This window comes from Cherax quadricarinatus, chromosome 89, assembly GCF_038502225.1.
Source record: "Cherax quadricarinatus isolate ZL_2023a chromosome 89, ASM3850222v1, whole genome shotgun sequence".
Classification (NCBI taxonomy): Eukaryota; Metazoa; Arthropoda; class Malacostraca; order Decapoda; family Parastacidae; genus Cherax; species Cherax quadricarinatus.
This window is the reverse complement of record NC_091380.1, coordinates 17,501,289-17,516,977: the sequence shown is the minus strand read 5'-3', so window position 1 is coordinate 17,516,977 and position 15,689 is coordinate 17,501,289. Positions and strand designations below refer to the sequence as shown.

The following is a 15,689-nucleotide window of genomic DNA, read 5'->3' as shown; positions in this document are numbered from 1 at the left end:
AGCAGTAGCCCAGGACCTAACTTGCTCTATAAGCAGGGCCCTCCTGTACAGCAGTAGCCCAGGACCTAACTTGCTCTATAAGCAGGGCCCTCCTGTACAGCAGTAGCCCAGGGCCTAACTTGCTCTATAAGCAGGGCCCTCCTGTACAGCAGTAGCCCAGGGCCTAACTTGGTCTATAAGCAGGGCCCTCCTGTACAGCAGTAGCCCAGGGCCTAACTTGCTCTATAAGCAGGGCCCTCCTGTACAGCAGTAGCCCAGGACCTAACTTGCTCTATAAGCAGGGCCCTCCTGTACAGCAGTAGCCCAGGGCCTTGCTTGCTCTATAAGCAGGGCCCTCCTGTACAGCAGTAGCCCAGGACCTAACTTGTTCTATAAGCAGGGCCCTCCTGTTCAGCAGTAGCCCAGGGCCTAGCTTGCTCTATAAGCAGGGCCCTCCTGTACAGCAGTAGCCCAGGACCGTACTTGATCTATAAGCAGGGCCCTCCTGTACAGCAGTAGCCCAGGGCCTAGCTTGCTCTATAAGCAGGGCCCTCCTGTACAGCAGTAGCCCAGGGCCTAACTTGTTCTATAAGCAGTGCCCTCCTGTACAGCAGTAGCCCAGGGCCTAGCTTGCTCTATAAGCAGGGCCCTCCTGTACAGCAGTAGCCCAGGGCATAACTTGCTCTATAAGCAGGGCCCTCCTGTACAGCAATAGCCCAGGGCCTAACTTGCTCTATAAGCAGGGCCCTCCTGTACAGCAGTAGCCCAGGGCCTAACTTGCTCTATAAGCAGCGCCCTCCTGTACAGCAGTAGCCCAGGACCTAACTTGCTCTATAAGCAGGGCCCTCCTGTACAGCAGTAGCCCAGGACCTAACTTGTTCTATAAGCAGGGCCCTCCTGTACAGCAGTAGCCCAGGGCCTAGCTTGCTCTATAAGCAGGGCCCTCCTGTACAGCAGTAGCCCAGGGCCTAACTTGTTCTATAAGCAGGGCCCTCCTGTACAGCAATAGCCCAGGGCCTAACTTGCTCTATAAGCAGGGCCCTCTTGTACAGCAGTAGCCCAGGACGTAACTTGCTCTATAAGCAGGGCCCTCCTGTACAGCAATAGCCCAGGGCCTAACTTGCTCTATAAGCAGGGCCCTCCTGTACAGCAGTAGCCCAGGACCTAACTTGTTCTATAAGCAGGGCCCTCCTGTACAGCAGTAGCCCAGGGCCTAGCTTGCTCTATAAGCAGGGCCCTCCTGTACAGCAGTAGCCCAGGGCCTAACTTGCTCTATAAGCAGGGCCCTCCTGTACAGCAGTAGCCCAGGGCCTAACTTGCTCTATAAGCAGGGCCCTCCTGTACAGCAGTAGCCCAGGCAGGGCCTAACTTGCTCTATAAGCAGGGCCCTCCTGTACAGCAGTAGCCCAGGACCTAACTTGCTCTATAAGCAGGGCCCTCCTGTACAGCAGTAGCCCAGGACCTAACTTGCTCTATAAGCAGGGCCCTCCTGTACAGCAGTAGCCCAGGACCTAACTTCCTCTATAAGCAGGGCCCTCCTGTACAGCAGTAGCCCAGGATCTAACTTGCTCCATTAGCAGGGCCCTCCTGTACAGCAGTAGCCCAGGACCTAACTTGCTCTATAAGCAGGGCCCTCCTGTACAGCAGTAGCCCAGGACCTAACTTGCTCTATAAGCAGGGCCCTCCTGTACAGCAGTAGCCCAGGACCTAACTTGCTCTATAAGCAGGGCCCTCCTGTACAGCAATAGCCCAGGGCCTAACTTGCTCTATAAGCAGGGCCCTCCTGTACAGCAGTAGCCCAGGATCTAACTTGCTCTATAAGCAGGGCACTCCTGTACAGCAGTAGCCCAGGACCTAACTTGCTCTATAAGCAGGGCCCTCCTGTACAGCAGTAGCCCAGGACCTAACTTGCTCTATAAGCAGGGCCCTCCTGTACAGCAGTAGCCCAGGGCCTAACTTGCTCTATAAGCAGGGCCCTCCTGTACAGCAGTAGCCCAGGGCCCAACTTGCTCTATAAGCAGGGCCCTCCTGTACAGCAGTAGCCCAGGACCTAACTTGCTCTATAAACAGGGCCTTCCTGTACAGCAGTAGCCCAGGACCTAACTTGCTCTATAAGCAGGGCCCTCCTGTACAGCAGTAGCCCAGGATCTAACTTGCTCTATAAGCAGGGCCCTCCTGTACAGCAGTAGCCCAGGACCTAACTTGCTCTATAAGCAGGGCCCTCCTGTACAGCAGTAGCCCAGGACCTAACTTGCTCTATAAGCAGGGCCCTCCTGTACAGTAGTAGCCCAGGACCTAACTTGCTCTGTAAGCAGGGCCCTCCTGTAAAGCAGTAGCCCAGGACCTAACTTGCTCTATAAGCAGGGCCCTCCTGTACAGCAGTAGCCCAGGGCCTAACTTGCTCTATAAGCAGGGCCCTCCTGTACAGCAGTAGCCCAGGGCCTAACTTGCTCTATAAGCAGGGCCCTCCTGTACAGCAGTAGCCCAGGGCCTAACTTGTTCTATAAGCAGGGCCCTCCTGTACAGCAGTAGCCCAGGACCTAACTTGCTCTATATACAGGGCCCTCCTGTACAGTAGTAGCCCTGGACCTAACTTGCTCTGTAAGCAGGGCCCTCCTGTACAGCAGTAGCCCAGGGCCTAACTTGCTCTATAAGCAGGGCCCTCCTGTACAGCAGTAGCCCAGGGCCTAACTTGCTCTATAAGCAGGGCCCTCCTGTACAGCAGTAGCCCAGGGCCTAACTTGCTCCATAAGCAGGGCCCTCCTGTACAGCAGTAGCCCAGGGCCTAACTTGTTCTATAAGCAGGGCCCTCCTGTACAGCAGTAGCCCAGGACCTAACTTGCTCTATATACAGGGCCCTCCTGTACAGCAGTAGCCCAGGGCCTAGCTTGCTCTATAAGCAGGGCCCTCCTGTACAGCAGTAGCCCAGGACCTAACTTGTTCTATAAGCAGGGCCCTCCTGTACAGCAGTAGCCCAGGGCCTAGCTTGCTCTATAAGCAGGGCCCTCCTGTACAGCAGTAGCCCAGGGCCTAACTTGTTCTATAAGCAGGGCCCTCCTGTACAGCAGTAGCCCAGGGCCTAGCTTGCTCTATAAGCAGGGCCCTCCTGTACAGCAGTAGCCCAGGACCTAACTTGCTCTATAAGCAGGGCCCTCCTGTACAGCAGTAGCCCAGGACCTAACTTGTTCTATAAGCAGGGCCCTCCTGTACAGCAGTAGCCCAGGGCCTAGCTTGCTCTATAAGCAGGGCCCTCATGTACAGCAGTAGCCCAGGGCCTAACTTGTTCTATAAGCATGGCCCTCCTGTACAGCAATAGCCCAGGGCCTAACTTGCTCTATAAGCAGGGCCCTCCTGTACAGCAGTAGCCCAGGACGTAACTTGCTCTATAAGCAGGGCCCTCCTGTACAGCAATAGCCCAGGGCCTAACTTGCTCTATAAGCAGGGCCCTCCTGTACAGCAGTAGCCCAGGACCTAACTTGCTCTATAAGCAGGGCCCTCCTGTACAGCAGTAGCCCAGGGCCTAGCTTGCTCTATAAGCAGGGCCCTCCTGTACAGCAGTAGCCCAGGGCCTAACTTGCTCTATAAGCAGGGCCCTCCTGTACAGCAGTAGCCCAGGGACTAACTTGCTCTATAAGCAGGGCCCTCCTGTACAGCAGTAGCCCAGGCAGGGCCTAACTTGCTCTATAAGCAGGGCCCTCCTGTACAGCAGTAGCCGAGGACCTAACTTGCTCTATAAGCAGGGCCCTCCTGTACAGCAGTAGCCCAGGACCTAACTTGCTCTATAAGCAGGGCCCTCCTGTACAGCAGTAGCCCAGGACCAAACTTGTTCTATAAGCAGGGCCCTCCTGTACAGCCGTAGCCCAGGATCTAACTTGCTCCATAAGCAGGGCCCTCCTGTACAGCAGTAGCCCAGGACCTAACTTGCTCTATAAGCAGGGCCCTCCTGTACAGCAGTAGCCCAGGACCTAACTTGCTCTATAAGCAGGGCCCTCCTGTACAGCAGTAGCCCAGGACCTAACTTGCTCTATAAGCAGGGCCCTCCTGTACAGCAATAGCCCAGGGCCTAACTTGCTCTATAAGCAGGGCCCTCCTGTACAGCAGTAGGCCAGGATCTAACTTGCTCTATAAGCAGGGCCCTCCTGTACAGCAGTAGCCCAGGACCTAACTTGCTCTATAAGCAGGGCCCTCCTGTACAGCAGTAGCCCAGGACCTAACTTGCTCTATAAGCAGGGCCCTCCTGTACAGCAGTAGCCCAGGGCCTAACTTGCTCTATAAGCAGGGCCCTCCTGTACAGCAGTAGCCCAGGGCCCAACTTGCTCTATAAGCAGGGCCCTCCTGTACAGCAGTAGCCCAGGACCTAACTTGCTCTATAAACAGGGCCTTCCTGTACAGCAGTAGCCCAGGACCTAACTTGCTCTATAAGCAGGGCCCTCCTGTACAGCAGTAGCCCAGGATCTAACTTGCTCTATAAGCAGGGCCCTCCTGTACAGCAGTAGCCCAGGACCTAACTTGCTCTATAAGTAGGGCCCTCCTGTACAGCAGTAGCCCAGGACCTAACTTGCTCTATAAGCAGGGCCCTCCTGTACAGTAGTAGCCCAGGACCTAACTTGCTCTGTAAGCAGGGCCCTCCTGTACAGCAGTAGCCCAGGACCTAACTTGCTCTATAAGCAGGGCCCTCCTGTACAGCAGTAGCCCAGGGCCTAACTTGCTCTATAAGCAGGGCCCTCCTGTACAGCAGTAGCCCAGGGCCTAACTTGCTCTATAAGCAGGGCCCTCCTGTACAGCAGTAGCCCAGGGCCTAACTTGTTCTATAAGCAGGGCCCTCCTGTACAGCAGTAGCCCAGGACCTAACTTGCTCTATATACAGGGCCCTCCTGTACAGTAGTAGCCCAGGACCTAACTTGCTCTGTAAGCAGGGCCCTCCTGTACAGCAGTAGCCCAGGGCCTAACTTGCTCTATAAGCAGGGCCCTCCTGTACAGCAGTAGCCCAGGGCCTAACTTGCTCCATAAGCAGGGCCCTCCTGTACAGCAGTAGCCCAGGGCCTAACTTGTTCTATAAGCAGGGCCCTCCTTTACAGCAGTAGCCCAGGACCTAACTTGCTCTATATACAGGGCCCTCCTGTACAGCAGTAGCCCAGGGCCTAGCTTGCTCTATAAGCAGGGCCCTCCTGTACAGCAGTAGCCCAGGACCTAACTTGTTCTATAAGCAGGGCCCTCCTGTACAGCAGTAGCCCAGGGCCTAGCTTGCTCTATAAGCAGGGACCTCCTGTACAGCAGTAGCCCAGGGCCTAACTTGTTCTATAAGCAGGGCCCTCCTGTACAGCAGTAGCCCAGGGCCTAGCTTGCTCTATAAGCAGGGCCCTCCTGTACAGCAGTAGCCCAGGGCCTAACTTGCTCTATAAGCAGGGCCCTCCTGTACAGCAGTAGCCCAGGATCTAACTTGCTCCATAAGCAGGGCCCTCCTGTACAGCAGTAGCCCAGGACCTAACTTGCTCTATAAGCAGGGCCCTCCTGTACAGCAGTAGCCCAGGACCTTACTTGCTCTATAAGCAGGGCCCTCCTGTACAGCAATAGCCCAGGGCCTAACTTGCTCTATAAGCAGGGCCCTCCTGTACAGCAGTAGCCCAGGCAGGGCCTAACTTGCTCTATAAGCAGGGCCCTCCTGTACAGCAGTAGCCCAGGACCTAACTTGCTCTATAAGCAGGGCCCTCCTGTACAGCAGTAGCCCAGGACCTTACTTGCTCTATAAGCAGGGCCCTCCTGTACAGCAATAGCCCAGGGCCTAACTTGCTCTATAAGCAGGGCCCTCCTGTACAGCAGTAGCCCAGGCAGGGCCTAACTTGCTCTATAAGCAGGGCCCTCCTGTACAGCAGTAGCCCAGGACCTAACTTGCTCTATAAGCAGGGCCCTCCTGTACAGCAGTAGCCCAGGACCTAACTTGCTCTATAAGCAGGGCCCTCCTGTACAGCAGTAGCCCAGGACCTAACTTGCTCTATAAGCAGGGCCCTCCTGTACAGCCGTAGCCCAGGATCTAACTTGCTCCATAAGCAGGGCCCTCCTGTACAGCAGTAGCCCAGGACCTAACTTGCTCTGTAAGCAGGGCCCTCCTGTACAGCAGTAGCCCAGGACCTAACTTGCTCTATAAGCAGGGCCCTCCTGTACAGCAGTAGCCCAGGACCTAACTTGCTCTATAAGCAGGGCCCTCCTGTACAGCAATAGCCCAGGGCCTAACTTGCTCTATAAGCAGGGCCCTCCTGTACAGCAGTAGGCCAGGATCTAACTTGCTCTATAAGCAGGGCCCTCCTGTACAGCAGTAGCCCAGGACCTAACTTGCTCTATAAGCAGGGCCCTCCTGTACAGCAGTAGCCCAGGACCTAACTTGCTCTATAAGCAGGGCCCTCCTGTACAGCAGTAGCCCAGGGCCTAACTTGCTCTATAAGCAGGGCCCTCCTGTACAGCAGTAGCCCAGGGCCCAACTTGCTCTATAAGCAGGGCCCTCCTGTACAGCAGTAGCCCAGGACCTAACTTGCTCTATAAACAGGGCCTTCCTGTACAGCAGTAGCCCAGGACCTAACTTGCTCTATAAGCAGGGCCCTCCTGTACAGCAGTAGCCCAGGATCTAACTTGCTCTATAAGCAGGGCCCTCCTGTACAGCAGTAGCCCAGGACCTAACTTGCTCTATAAGTAGGGCCCTCCTGTACAGCAGTAGTCCAGGACCTAACTTGCTCTATAAGCAGGGCCCTCCTGTACAGTAGTAGCCCAGGACCTAACTTGCTCTGTAAGCAGGGCCCTCCTGTACAGCAGTAGCCCAGGACCTAACTTGCTCTATAAGCAGGGCCCTCCTGTACAGCAGTAGCCCAGGGCCTAACTTGCTCTATAAGCAGGGCCCTCCTGTACAGCAGTAGCCCAGGGCCTAACTTGCTCTATAAGCAGGGCCCTCCTGTACAGAAGTAGCCCCGGGCCTAACTTGGTCTATAAGCAGGGCCCTCCTGTACAGCAGTAGCCCAGGACCTAACTTGCTCTATATACAGGGCCCTCCTGTACAGTAGTAGCCCAGGACCTAACTTGCTCTGTAAGCAGGGCCCTCCTGTACAGCAGTAGCCCAGGGCCTAACTTGCTCTATAAGCAGGGCCCTCCTGTACAGCAGTAGCCCAGGGCCTAACTTGCTCTATAAGCAGGGCCCTCCTGTACAGCAGTAGCCCAGGGCCTAACTTGCTCCATAAGCAGGGCCCTCCTGTACAGCAGTAGCCCAGGGCCTAACTTGTTCTATAAGCAGGGCCCTCCTGTACAGCAGTAGCCCAGGACCTAACTTGCTCTATATACATGGCCCTCCTGTACAGCAGTAGCCCAGGGCCTAGCTTGCTCTATAAGCAGGGCCCTCCTGTACAGCAGTAGCCCAGGACCTAACTTGTTCTATAAGCAGGGCCCTCCTGTACAGCAGTAGCCCAGGGCCTAGCTTGCTCTATAAGCAGGGCCCTCCTGTACAGCAGTAGCCCAGGGCCTAACTTGTTCTATAAGCAGGGCCCTCCTGTACAGCAGTAGCCCAGGGCCTAGCTTGCTCTATAAGCAGGGCCCTCCTGTACAGCAGTAGCCCAGGGCCTAACTTGCTCTATAAGCAGGGCCCTCCTGTACAGCAGTAGCCCAGGGCCTAACTTGCTCTATAAGCAGGGCCCTCCTGTACAGCAGTAGCCCAGGGCCTAACTTGCTCTATAAGCAGGGCCCTCCTGTACAGCAGTAGCCCAGGACCTAACTTGCTCTATAAGCAGGGCCCTCCTGTACAGCAGTAGCCCAGGACCTAACTTGTTCTATAAGCAGGGCCCTCCTGTACAGCAGTAGCCCAGGGCCTAGCTTGCTCTATAAGCAGGGCCCTCCTGTACAGCAGTAGCCCAGGGCCTATCTTGTTCTATAAGCAGGGCCCTCCTGTACAGCAATAGCCCAGGGCCTAACTTGCTCTATAAGCAGGGCCCTCCTGTACAGCAGTAGCCCAGGACGTAACTTGCTCTATAAGCAGGGCCCTCCTGTACAGCAATAGCCCAGGGCCTAACTTGCTCTATAAGCAGGGCCCTCCTGTACAGCAGTAGCCCAGGACCTAACTTGTTCTATAAGCAGGGCCCTCCTGTACAGCAGTAGCCCAGGGCCTAGCTTGCTCTATAAGCAGGGCCCTCCAGTACAGCAGTAGCCCAGGGCCTATCTTGCTCTATAAGCAGGGCCCTCCTGTACAGCAGTAGCCCAGGGCCTAACTTGCTCTATAAGCAGGGCCCTCCTGTACAGCAGTAGCCCAGGCAGGGCCTAACTTGCTCTATAAGCAGGGCCCTCCTGTACAGCAGTAGCCCAGGACCTAACTTGCTCTATAAGCAGGGCCCTCCTGTACAGCAGTAGCCCAGGACCTAACTTGCTCTATAAGCAGGTCCCTCCTGTACAGCAGTAGCCCAGGACCTAACTTGCTCTATAAGCAGGGCCCTCCTGTACAGCAGTAGCCCAGGATCTAACTTGCTCCATAAGCAGGGCCCTCCTGTACAGCAGTAGCCCAGGACCTAACTTGCTCTATAAGCAGGGCCCTCCTGTACAGCAGTAGCCCAGGACCTAACTTGCTCTATAAGCAGGGCCCTCCTGTACAGCAGTAGCCCAGGACCTAACTTGCTCTATAAGCGGGGCCCTCCTGTACAGCAATAGCCCAGGGCCTAACTTGCTCTATAAGCAGGGCCCTCCTGTACAGCAGTAGCCCAGGATCTAACTTGCTCTATAAGCAGGGCCCTCCTGTACAGCAGTAGCCCAGGACCTAACTTGCTCTATAAGCAGGGCCCTCCTGTACAGCAGTAGCCCAGGACCTAACTTGCTCTATAAGCAGGGCCCTCCTGTACAGCAGTAGCCCAGGGCCTAACTTGCTCTATAAGCAGGGCCCTCCTGTACAGCAGTAGCCCAGGGCCCAACTTGCTCTATAAGCAGGGCCCTCCTGTACAGCAGTAGCCCAGGACCTAACTTGCTCTATAAGCAGGGCCCTCCTGTACAGCAGTAGCCCAGGACCTAACTTGCTCTATAAACAGGGCCTTCCTGTACAGCAGTAGCCCAGGACCTAACTTGCTCTATAAGCAGGGCCCTCCTGTACAGCAGTAGCCCAGGATCTAACTTGCTCTATAAGCAGGGCCCTCCTGTACAGCAGTAGCCCAGGATCTAACTTGCTCTATAAGCAGGGCCCTCCTGTACAGTAGTAGCCCAGGACCTAACTTGCTCTATAAGCAGGGCCCTCCTGTACAGCAGTAGCCCAGGACCTAACTTGCTCTATAAGCAGGGCCCTCCTGTACAGCAGTAGCCCAGGACCTAACTTGCTCTATAAGCAGGGCCCTCCTGTACAGTAGTAGCCCAGGACCTAACTTGCTCTGTAAGCAGGGCCCTCCTGTACAGCAGTAGCCCAGGACCTAACTTGCTCTATAAGCAGGGCCCTCCTGTACAGTAGTAGCTCAGGACCTAACTTGCTCTGTAAGCAGGGCCCTCCTGTACAGTAGTAGCCCAGGACCTAACTTGCTCTGTAAGCAGGGCCCTCCTGTACAGTAGTAGCCCAGGACCTATCTTGCTCTGTAAGCAGGGCCCTCCTGTACAGCAGTAGCCCAGGACCTAACTTGCTCTGTAAGCAGTGCCCTCCTGTACAATAGTAGCCCAGGACCTAACTTGCTCTGTAAGCAGTGCCCTCCTGTACAGTAGTAGCCTGGAACCTAATCTGCTGTACAAGTGGGGCCCTCTTGGAATTCAGAATGTGTTTTTTTTTCTTTTTATTGTGGGGTGGGGGAGGGTCACTTTACCTTGCTGAAAAATATCCAACATTAATAAGGGAATAGACTGAAAAAGTTACATGGCTTGTATTGCGACCCCTGAATGGGTCACAATGTATATAATGTATATTACCTTTTCACATAATTTTATATTGCTTATATTTGCGATAAAAGCTAAATCTTAAATATATTGTTTTATATTATTATTTGACTTAGTTATATTTATTAGGTAGGATGTAACATTTATATATTATTAATCAATGCTCATAGTTCGTCTTGATTGTCTAACTACTGTAATTATCGCTCGCCGCTCGTTTCCCTGCCGGCTTCTCAGTGTTGCTGGGCAGTAACAGCACGGAGTAATCACATGATCAAGAGGGGGTGATCACACCTTGCCTGGAGTAGTCCAGAGCTGGTTGCTCACTCTCTTGGTGGTTGGACATGCTTCTGACAAGATGTGCCTAGCTCTCCCTTGTGTGCCCTTGTTGGAAGATCGTCTCTGTCACTTTCTTGTTGTTGGTTCTGTGGAACTCTGTTCACAGAACATTGCCTAAACTTAGTGATTTTCGACGTTGTACTGAGGTTGTGTGTCACATAGACACTCTGAGCAACTCAGGTCCTGAGCTGTAGCTTCTGATTTAATTTGTACTGTTATCTGTGTACTGTAACAGTCGGGGATTTTCTTATGCTGAACTTAGATTCAGTAGTATGGGAGTTTTGTGACTTTTGTGGAGGATCTGCAGATGGTCCCTACTTAGTGTCGTTATATTATCTCCTTGTTCCTGATTCTGTGTCGCTATTGCTTGTTATATTGCTGTTCGACTTATCAGTCGGTTTTTTGTACAAGCAAGCTGTTCTGATTGCCAGGTTGGTCAAGAAGTTAGTTTATGTGAGGACTTTGTCAGTCACTTGTTTAAGTCTAGTCGAGTCATGAGACATAGCGAACTACTTAGAGCACTTACACGCATACACACAAACTTGTATATATTTGTATTATTAAATGTTAATGCACCAGACGGTACTTAAGACATATAAATGTGATATGTGCCTTCAGTACAATACTACTGTACACGAGAGAAGTGATTATCTTGATTATGTTTATATTAAATTTAATTTATTTTTGATAATATACTCCTAGACTTCTTTATTAATAAGCTTATTAAATTTTAATTTCTTTAGTTAGTAGCCTACCAGTTGTAATCCTGAAGCACTATTAAATCTTATTGTATTCTAATGGATAATTGGACAAGGATACTGACTAATTGTTACGAAAACCCAGTAACAGGCTGGATGCTAGAAGGGCAGTCCTTTCTAGTATTACCTGGAGATCTCTAAGCTTATTAAAAATCACGTTTTTTGTAACAGCTTGGGATACCTTTACATTCTCTTAGCTATTTTTTGTGATGTGAGCAACACTGAATATTTTATATGAAGCATGATTGTATGTCAATTATTGTATTACATATTGTACTTACTGTATTCCCGTTCGAAATTTCCAGGATATACGAAAGCATCTGCAGGATTCTCGACCGGATTCCGTGACAGATGAAGATGATTCTGTGACAGATATAGATGACTCCATGCCAGATGATTATGAGGAATATGCTGATGAAAGAGAAGCATCTGGTGACTTTGACTTGATAATTGGGGAGAGCGATGCAGACCAAGATGATGACAACACCACATCAGCGAGCAAAGACCCAAGTGTGTTTGACAATGCATACAGCACAGAAGACGAGGACAGTAGCTATAACGATACTCTTTTTAATTCAAGTGAGCACCATGGTGAAGAGGAAAGTTATACAAGTGAAGAGAGTGACACCGGCAGTGATGATGAAGACGGAGATATTATCATCGGAAGAGACTACGATATGGGTGAGGATCTTATTATTTGTTTGATGCTGTATGGGGGGTCCTTGGCTTATGATGGTGATACATTCCAGTGAACCCATCATAAGTTGAATATGAATACAGTGGACCCCCGGTTAACGAACTTTTTTCATTCCAGTAGTATGTTCAGGTGCCAGTACTGACCGAATTTGTTCCCATAAGGAATATTGTGAAGTAGATTAGTCCATTTCAGACCCCCAAACATACACGTACAAACGCACTTACATAAATACACTTACATAATTGGTCGCATTGGGAGGTGATCGTTAAGCGGGGGTCCACTGTATATGCTAAATAAATAAGTAAATAAATAACTACTTTCAGTGAATAAATAAATAATTACTGTAACTAACAAATTACCAGTATTGAAAGGTAAATAAACAAATACAAGTTACGGACTTGCCGCATTCATGCTGGGTAATTATTTTAAGTTTCATCTCCACAGTAATTACTTTTGCACCAACATTAAGTTGAAATATTGTAAGTTGAACCATCATAAGTCGAGAAGCATCTGTACGTTGTTGTTGTTGTTGGAGTACTCATTGGGGAGAGTCGCTTGACACTGGTCTTTGTTATATGGTGACTGGTGCTCTTTGCCCTATGCTGGGGATGTGGTAACTATGGATAAGTAAGACACATGATGCACCTACACAATAGGCATCTTCAGAGGAGGCAGCAGATGTGAGGATGTAATCAGTCTATTATTATTATTATTATTATTATCACACTGGCCGATTCCCACCAAGGCAGGGTGGCCCGAAAAAGAAAAACTTTCACCATCATTCACTCCATCACTGTCTTGCCAGAAGGGTGCTTTACACTACAGTTTTTAAACTGCAACATTAACACTCCTCCTTCAGAGTGCAGGCACTGTACTTCCCATCTCCAGGACTCAAGTCCGGCCTGCCGGTTTCCCTGAACCCCTTCATAAATGTTACTTTGCTCACACTCCAACAGCACGTCAAGTATTAAAAACCATTTGTCTCCATTCACTCCTATCAAACACGCTCACGCATGCCTGCTGGAAGTCCAGGCCCCTCGCACACAAAACCTCCTTTACCCCCTCCCTCCAACCTTTCCTAGGCCGACCCCTACCCCGCCTTCCTTCCACTACAGACTGATACACTCTTGAAGTCACTCTGTTTCGCTCCATTCTCTCTACAGTCTATTACTTTTGTAAATCTTGAAAGGAGTGATACAGAAACCATGTCTAATGAACTCTGTGGTCTAGTCCCTAGACCCATTATTTGCCTGGAGTCTATCTGGAGGTGCCTGCAGCCTGGTCCATAACCAGGCTTTGCAGTAGATCAGTGTATGATCAACTAGGCTGTTAACACAAGCCACACACAATCCTACATATGAACTATAGCCTAGCTGGTCAGGTATTGACTTTACGGGGCTGTCCAGCCCCCTCTTGAAGAGAGCCAGGGGTCTATTGGTAATTCTCCTTTTGTGGAAAAAGACACTTATGTACAGTTCAGGACATTTATTAAAGGAAACATTTCGCCACGAGTGGCTTCTTCAGTCCTAATACAGAGAAAACTAAGAAAACACACATATATATAGTGGTGGGAGTCAGGTGAGGTGAAGCGTGGGTAGAGGTGGTAGTAGTAGTAGTAGTAGTAATGGAACTAAGGAGGTGAGGTTAGAGAGGGACCTGCTGGCATCAAGTAACACCAGTTCCCAGGATGGGTAATATCCTCTTGCTTAGTAATTTTGAAATACTGTAACTTCCGGATTTTTGCTTTATAGTGTTACTGACAGAAATTAGTGCAGCTTCAATGCATTTTCTCCGTCTTAAGTCGTCTTCTTTAATAACTAGTTTAGCTTCATTGAATTTCATGAGGTGTCCAACATCGTCTGGTGTTACTTGATGCCAGCAGGTCCCTCTCTAACCTCACCTCCTTAGTTCCATTACTACTACTACTACTACTACCACTTCTACCCACGCTTCACCTCACCTGACTCCCACCACTATATATATGTGTGTTTTCTTAGTTTTCTCTGTATTAGGACTGAAGAAGCCACTCGTGGCGAAACGTTTCCTTTAATAAATGTCCTGAACTGTACATAAGTGTCTTTTTCCACATCTTGTCGGTATCACCATACCATTTCCTCAATTCTCCTTTTGTATGCTGTGAGGCAGTTGAAGAGTTTTGGGACCCTGACACTTATTGTGTTGTCTCTCAATGTACTCATGACACCCCTGCTTTTCATTGGGGGATATTGCACCACCTGCCAAGTCTTTTGCTTTCATAGGGAGTGATTTATGTGTGTGGATATGAGACTGGTCCCTCCAGGATTTTTCAAGTGTAAATTATAATGTATTTTTCTCACCTGTGTTCCAAGGAGTACAGGCCAAGGGATTTTAAATGTTCCCATTAATTTAGGTGCTTTATTGAACTTATACATGCAGTTAACATTCTTTGTATATTCTCAAGGTCTGCAATTTTGCCTTCGTTGAAAGGGGCCATTAATGCACAACAATATTCCAGCCTAGAGAGAACAAGCAATTTGAAGAGAATCATCAGGACTTAGCATCACTAATTTTTAAGGTTCTCATTATTCATCCTGTTATTTTCCTAGCAGATGTGGTAGATACATTAATGTGATCTTTGAAAGTGAAATCCACTGACATTATCACTCCCGGTTACTTCTTATTAATTTTTTGCTCAGTTGTGTGGTTAGAATTTTATACTCTGGTCTATTTTTTATTTAACGAGTTTTCCATAGTGGAGTACAGCCTCTCCTCACTTAGCGACATACTCGTTTACCGACGGCTCAGGCTCACGATGGGCTCTCTGACCTAAACAATGTATATTAGAGATGATTTCCTCAATTCTGTTTATTACAATATACACTGCTGTATAAACATTTAAAAATATACCAGAAATGTTATACATGGTGCAAAAATGACATTAAAACAATATCAAAGATGGTTAAGACAAACCCACTACCAATCTGGCTGCTCCTCACTTAGTGATAAATTCGTTTACTGATGTGATCTTAGGAACGGAACCCCATCATTAACCGAGGATAAGATAAGACAAGATAAGATTTCGTTCGGATTTTTAACCCCGGAGGGTTAGCCACCCAGGATAACCCAAGAAAGTCAGTGCGTCATCGAGGACTGTCTAACTTATTTCCATTGGGGTCCTTAATCTTGTCCCCCAGGATGCGACCCACACCAGTCCACTAACACCCAGGTACCTATTTGCTGCTAGGTGAACAGGACAACAGGTGTAAGGAAACATGTCGAAATGTTTCCACCCGCCGGGAATCGAACCCGGGCCCTCCGTGTGTGAAGCGGGAGCTTTAGCCACCAGGCCACCGGGACTGTAATTGAAATTTCTCCTTATTGAATTTCATATTGTTTTCTTAGGTCCATTTGAAAATTTGGTTTCTATCCGCTTGTAGATTTGCAGTGTCCTCAATGGGTGACCCTTTCATGCATGGGTGCTGGTTGCACCCATGCATGAAAGGGTCACCCATTGAAACTAATGATGGCCACCTCAAAAAAGAGTAGTGATCGAAACATGCTTAAAAGGAAAGCAGTGAGAAAAACAATTAAAGTGAAAAAAGAACTCATTAAAACCATACCACGGGCGGGATTTGAACCTGCGGTCAGAGAGTCTCAAAACTCCAGACCGTCGTTACAAATTGGGAAAGTGGGACATGTGTGCTGGACCTGACCACTCACTATGGTATGCGAAATCCATCATATTGTCCACATTGAAATATTAATAAGAGGCAATAAAAGGGGCTGTTATAGTGAAAGGAGTGAAAATTCTTGCTGTGAAAAGGCCATTCGAAAAAATTTTGTTAGGTGTAGATTATCAAAAAGGAATCGGCCAGTGACAGTATTTCTGAAACAATGATTTGTGAAAAAACAAAGGAATTATATAGTGATTGTAGGCAAGACACCCCAGGTAACAGTGCTGTAAGTAATGAATTTAATGGACTAGTTTGATACGATTAAAAAGAGAAGTGGGAGTCATAGTGTGGTAGGTATGGGGAGGCTGCCAGTCATAACAAAGATAAGGCGGAAAACTT

The 15,689-nt window shown here is 49.7% G+C and overlaps 1 protein-coding gene across 1 annotated transcript in view; it reads left to right on the top strand.

Annotated features, from left to right (window-relative positions):
* The window catches only part of LOC128697134 (trichohyalin), a 130,186-nt gene that overhangs the window by 60,616 nt on the left and 53,881 nt on the right, over positions 1-15,689 (top strand). Inside the window, exon 5 of the mRNA XM_070104231.1 lies at positions 11,246-11,621. Within this exon, the coding sequence (XP_069960332.1) occupies positions 11,246-11,621 (376 nt within the window). The remainder of the gene's footprint in view (positions 1-11,245; positions 11,622-15,689) is intronic.